At 39.7% G+C, this 6765-nt stretch overlaps 1 protein-coding gene across 1 annotated transcript; it reads right to left on the bottom strand.

Moving 5' to 3' along the window:
* Positions 1 to 1917: 1917 nt before the first annotated feature.
* LOC131146801 (transcription factor TCP9) lies at positions 1918 to 3833 on the bottom strand. The gene has a single exon (XM_058096594.1). It carries the CDS (start codon positions 3190 to 3192, stop codon positions 2086 to 2088), a length of 1107 nt encoding a protein of 368 aa, XP_057952577.1. The 5' UTR covers positions 3193 to 3833; the 3' UTR covers positions 1918 to 2085.
* Positions 3834 to 6765: the final 2932 nt, after the last annotated feature.

Raw genomic sequence — 6765 nt, 5'->3', positions numbered from 1 at the left:
ATTAACAACAATTATTAAAATAATAATTATCATTAACACTATGATATCATCACCACCACCACCACCACCACCACCACCACCACGACCACCACCACCGTGGCCACTTCATCATGAAACCTATATTTTGAAATGGACGCAAGGGGGAGATGACCCCAAGTAGGTGGGGGAAGAACCCTCTCCCCCACGTGTCGCGCACATGCTCGACCGGTCCCCACAGTCACTGCCTCTATAAGACGCGTGTCAGCATGCCAGCCGTGATCGTGGGCCCGTGATTCATCGGAACCGTGCATAGGGGGGGCCTCGAAAGCCGCGTGTGGGACCATTACGGAGTGCGGAACAGGTGGTCCCTGGTGGGTCATGGGGCCACGAGCCGCCCATCACCGTCACGTGGCCCACCATCCACTCTTTGCTTCGCCCCACGGACCACCGCCATTTCTTCTTTCTTTATTTTTTTCTCTTGTTGACCCCCCCGCCCAACAAGTGATCTGGGCCCCCACCACCATTTGCTTTATGGTTTGCACTTGCGCAAACTCCCACCTCACGTGAACGTGTGTGCTGAGCCCACCCAACCACGCACCCACGCACCCTCCCTTCGTGGAGCCCCGCCCAAATGAGCTCGGATTTTGAATTTCTTTTATGGAATTTGTTCCGATTATTCGAGGAGCTACGCATAAGTTTTATTTGAGAATTCATCAATTATAAAATGTTATTGTAAAATTTGAATTTGCAATATCATAAATATGTTTTAATGTGAATCGTTTTACATTTTTGTTATTATATTCGTATTTAATTTTTCATAATATTTCATTTTATTTTATTTTTAAGGTAAAAAATACTAAAAAAAGGAAAGAAAAGGAAAGGAAAGGAAAATATTATGAAATTCATATTTTCATGTTTGATTATCAAGGAAATTGAGAAGGAAAATTAAAATATATATCAAATTCATTAACAAAATTTTGATTAATATTTAAATTTTCTTAATTTTTATTTGTATTAAAACAAACTTTCATTTTTACAACTAGTATTTCATATGAAAGAAAAATATAATTAAAAATGAATTTCGCCCTTATTTTTTTTTTCTTTTTTCAAATAAAATTTTTGATCCAAACATATCATTAATGTTATGTTTGGATAGCAAAATATTTGTATATAGAATGGAATAACTACACAAAAAATGTTTACTACGAAACAGGTAAAGTAGAAAAAAAAAATTTTGACTCCATAAAAAATAAGAAAAGAATAATTATTTTTTATTTTGAGAATACTAATTTTTTTTTATTTCGTATCAGATAAAATAATAAAAAGTAGACTGAGTATCAAAATATCTATTATCAAATCTCTACTACATTTTCATTTTATTTTTACAAATAATTATTACAAAAATGAAACATAATCTCAATTTTATTTCAAATAATACAATACTAATTGCGAACATTTTTCAATATATACGTTAAAACTCACCAAAATATGTTAAAATATGTTTCAAGAACATGAATTTTAAACTTTCAACTTAAAATAATGAAAAGTTTGATGAAATTCAATATTATTTTATATTATATGTTATTTAAATTCACACATTGAAAATTTCAAATTCCAACCTCACCCTCACCCATGTGTGAAAACATTACAACCCTTTTTAAGTATGGAAGCACCTTTCTCTGGTGCAGAGCTGTCCACGGATGACATGAACTTTGTTTTCATAAAATCCCCACAAGCTTAGTATGTAAAAATTACAATGAATAGCTCTGCAAATAAAAAGAAATGAAAAGAAAAGATATTCTCTGGACCATAAACCCCCGGAGAAAATATTGTCCCTAAACCCCACGAGAGCTTTCTGTCTGTGGGACAGGGGCAGTCCGTCCATTTCTCACATGGAAAATAAATACACAGAAAATGGGAGAGACGACAAGCGAGAGAGGGAACAAAAATTATTTTCATGTTCTTAATTCTTAATTCAACAAAAAAAAAACGAGCAATAACAGAGAATCCCTTCTTTTTCCCTTTCAACTCCCAAAAAATCAAGGGAAAGAAACTGTTGGTGATATTATTTTTTACAGGATTAAATTCTTCGAAAGCCTTAAACCCCTATGGTTTCGAAGATGGCGTTTGGCGAGTTGCAGAACGATTCATTAATTGAAGCTCTTCCTTGTCGTAAATTTCTAAAGAAAAATCCCTAAGCATCTGCGCAGCGGCCGCAGTTGTTGAAGTAGTAGTAATTGTTGTTGTTGTTGTTGCTGCTGCTGCTGCTGTAGTAGAAGTCGAGCTCGGAGCCATAGTGGATGCCTTTGCACTCTCCGACCATGCCGAAGACCCTTCCGACGCCGATTCCATTGCCTGCGACTCGCTCCCGACGCTTAATCCGATGGCCGGAGGCATTCCCGCAGCGAAATTCGAGATGGGTCTGGTCGAGACGCTGAAGATGGGCGGCGCGGGGCAGGGGAAAGCCCATACTTGGGGTTGATTCAGAGGTCCGCTAATGGCGGCGCCGTGAGGAATCATGTACAGAGCTCCGGCGGTCAGAGCACTTGACGGCACCATCACCGGCACGAGCCCTTGCGGGTTCGGATGCGCAATTGATGCGGCTGTGGTCATGGGTACGATCGGTGCAAGCCCCGATGAAACAGTGCCGTCACCGACGTCGAAGAACTCGCTGTTCGAAGCCCTCTTTCGTCTCTTCCGGGGATTGTCGCCGGGCTCCGGAGATGAAGTGGTAGGAATCTTGTAGGCTCCGCCGACGGAGACGGCGATGGCGGGGACGGTCCCGGTGCCGGTTGCCTCAATTATAGCGGGCTCGGCGTGTTCCAGGAGCCACCGGATGGTCTCGCCGTCGGACTTGTGGCCAAGCTCTCTAGTCAGTTGAAAAATTCGGGCGGCACACGGCGCCGGCATCCGGATTCTCCGGCCGCGACCCTCCACCTTCGTGTGCCGATCTTTCGATGCCCTTTTCGGCCGCACTTGCATCGCCATTGGGACTACTCCAACCGGCACCAATCCTTCCGCTTCACTTAACTCTTCTTTCAGAGAAAACAGCGGCCGCGGCGGAGCCGCCGAAGGGGTTTCTCCCGGCGGCTCCGCGGCGGAGGAATCAGAGGGTAGAAGTAAAACCTTGGTACTCCCGCGGCCTCGATCATCTTTATCAACGGCTTCGTGATCTTCTTGGAAACCATCAGCTTGCAGAGAAGTAGAAGCCATATGGAGCCAAAAAACTCAAAAAAGGCAAAATAAGCAAAACGCAGAGACGACCAACACAGACCCAGAAGAGTTTTTAGGTTTAAAGAGAAGAAAATCTGGAACACGCGGATGTTGGATACTACAAATTTGTAAAAGATAAATGCTCCGTTGACTGGGATTCAATCTGGAAAAAGAGATTTAAGACGAAAAGGAGGGAATAAGAAATGAAGAACAGAGAAGAGAAGAACAAACCCTAGAAAGAGGAAGGAGGAAAAAGAATAGCCCCACTTATCCTTTTGGATCCTACAAGAGGGTGAGGTGGGGGTGGGGAGTGGGGACCATCGTGGGGTTATTTATAAGGTGGGGTCAGATCAACGGCTGAAGGCTCTCACGCAAGTGATGGGCGCAGGAGATGGTGACGCGTGGTGGGTCATCCATTAAAGAGGATGGGCTGTCTGATTTAGGTCAACACGGGTGATTTGGTCCCACCAACAACACATAGATTAGTGTGAGGTTTGGAAATCAGATTTAAAAAGAGTTTGGAGGAGATGAGGGGAGAGGAGAGGAGTGGAGAGTCGGGGGGAGAGGTTGAATGCTTTTTCTTTTGACTAGGAGAATACATTCTCTTTTTCTTTCACAATTTCATTCCTTTCTCCTTCATCATCTTAGTGGCAATCCCACTCTTGCTAAGATTTATGGGATATGAAAAGTTACTACTGAAAAGTATGAATTTTAAATTTTAAATTTAAGTTTAGATGAATTTAAATAAATTTTAATTTAATTTTATATTATATCTTTTTATATTTAATATAAATTTAAATATAAGATTAAAGACATTCAAATTCTATATTTATGATATATCTCAAATATATCATCAACCTGTCATAAATTAAGAGAGAATTAAGGCACTGCATCAATGAGGGCAGTTAATACCTAAGTCAATTATTTAGTCAGAGCGATTCACGCCAACTCTATAATGACCACAGTGATTCATGTCAGCGCTATAATAACGAGAGGAATTCACGCCAAGCGCCATAACACACTCATAAATGGCAACTCTCCTAAGGGTCAAACCTCGCCAATATAAAAGGGGGCACTGCGAAGAGGTAAGACATCTCATTCTAAACTATTCTACTGTTGCATAAAACTTCTTGAGCCAATCTCTTACTTAGGCATCGAAGTGATCCCCCAGAGTACACCTCGGGTCCTTTAAGCCACCCTTATTTCCTTTTTTTTTTTTTTCTTTTTTTTTTTTTCAGGTGATCGTGATGAGAAAGCATCTTGAAGGTCATTCGACTTTTTCATTGAACAACAGTTGGCGCCGTCTGTGGGAACGCTTCTGAGAGTTTTTCTTCCTATTTCTGATCTTCGAGCTTTGAATCATGACCACATCCAACAACTCAAGGTCAGAGCCTACTGCAGGTGATTAATCACCTCAATCCATTTACTCCTCACCCAAAGACCATTTTGGGGTGACGAGGGGAGAATTCCTTGCCTTCCAGAGGAGAATGAAAGACATGACAACTTCCTAGAAGAAGATTGATGTAACGACCATAATTTCTTAACATAAAATATAACATAATAAATAGAAAAGTCAACCCGAACTCGTGGGTAACGGGGACACCTATCAATCACAGCATAAACCTTAGCAGCAGTAAGTATAAAATCTCAATCATCCAACCATAAAACATAATACCAGAGTTTACTACATCATTAAAATACTATATTTATATACAGCCTCCAAAACATCAAAATAACCCTAAGATCATACAATAAAAATCTCCTAATCCTATATCAAAATCTTACCCTCATAGTGGGGTAACTCAATAAGTTCAACGGCGGCCACGACCCGCCGGTCTCTCAAGGTCTTTTGAAAAATTAATTATATTTAGGGGTGAGACACTTCTCGGTAAGGGAAAATAAACTAAATACAGCTATGTGACAACATGAATATATAATGCAGTTATACATATACAATACATTTCATATATCTACAAACATTCGTCATAACATACTGAATCATCATATACTTTCATATTTGCTAGTAAATCATATCGTACATAAAACGTCTATTATATTTGATAATACTGAAAACATACCCAAGATGAATAGTTAGCTGATGTCATGTATTACCCCCCATGACGGGTTGTGCAGCCCGAAGGTGGGACCCGACAATGGTTGGCCAACCACTGCCAAGTAAAAAATATCTGTAAGTACGATGGATCTGCCACACCTGGTCTGGACTCCCAGGTGAATGTCCACACTCTACTGAAAGCCATATCAACTATCCATCTCCCACTCCCTCGTGGGGTGGTTAGCACCAATCTGATCATAGATATCTGATCTACAAGCTACGGTACCGTGCTCCTAAACTAAACTAAACTAACATCTGGGTTCTGATAACATATAATACATAATATTATAGCATCTTTCATAATTTCATAAATATGGCCTCGCGTTAAACATTTCATAAATATGGCCTTGTGCTGATTGTCTCATAAATACGGCCTCGCGCCGAAATCATACATAAATACGATCTCGCGCCGAAATCATTTCATATATGTATATCATTATGAAAATAATCAATTTATCTTGTATTTTCAACATCATAAGGTAATATATTCTTTCATAGTTTCTCAAAACATATTCCATCCGTGTCATTATTGTATCATGATATTCTTCCATGTAAAATAATATTCATGCCACACATTTGTTGTACAAAACCATACATTGCATTCTAAAATCATAATTTCTGGCATCTCATACATATACATACAGTTCAACATAGTAGCATTATTTTTCTCAAACGTACATTTCCTTCGTAATCTATAGATATAATACATGCTTTCCAAAAAATAACTTTTCTCATAAATAATAATAATTTGCATGAAAATAACTGCTTTAATTTATTCTCTTACCTGACTACTGAGAAAGCCCCTAAAATATTCTAGCCTAATACCCGTAGGATTTCTTGATCAAGACCCTGAAAATGTAAACTCATAGTACTAAACTTCAGTATTTCTACGTGTACATCATTTCCTATAACTACCGTAAGGTCAAATTTGGCTTAAAAAAGTCTTACCTTAACTCAGTTATGATTTCTAACTTACTTTCACCAACGATTCGCTTTGGCAGATTTGGAGAGAACTTCCTTAGGAGCATCGTGGTGGCTTCGGATTGTTGATCCAGCGTAAATCTGGCCCGAAATCGATGAAAGAGAGAGAGAGAGAGGAGAGAGATTTCTTAATTAGGAAGTAAAAATCTAAATTTTTGATATTTATAGAATTGGATTCGTTGACGAGCCACGTCATTTGTCGATGAGTCCTTCAATAATTTCGTCGACTAAATTCAGTCCTCGTCGACGAAATTCAGTTGGCTCAAAACCTCTCTCGGTATTTCTTTGTCAACGAATTCAGTCTTCATCAACGAATTCTCTTAAACCCTCGTCGACGAATCCCCTGTATTCGTCGACGAAGCCCTGATGATTCCCCTCGATTATTCCTTCCAAAGTGCAATGTCGTTGACGAACGCGAAGTCGACTTCCTCCTTCTGTTACTGTTTTCATTTCCCTTCCTCTTTATTATTTAAATCCTA

Source organism: Malania oleifera, chromosome 13 (assembly GCF_029873635.1).
Source record: "Malania oleifera isolate guangnan ecotype guangnan chromosome 13, ASM2987363v1, whole genome shotgun sequence".
Lineage (NCBI taxonomy): Eukaryota > Viridiplantae > Streptophyta > Magnoliopsida > Santalales > Ximeniaceae > Malania > Malania oleifera.
The sequence above is the reverse complement of the archived record's forward strand: the minus strand, read 5'-3'. Positions and strand labels throughout refer to the sequence as shown.

Bases quoted from the DNA above. Each gene is read 5' to 3' on its own strand.
- LOC131146801 (XM_058096594.1), bottom strand. From the start codon at position 3,192: ATGGCTTCTACTTCTCTGCAAGCTGATGGTTTCCAAGAAGATCACGAA.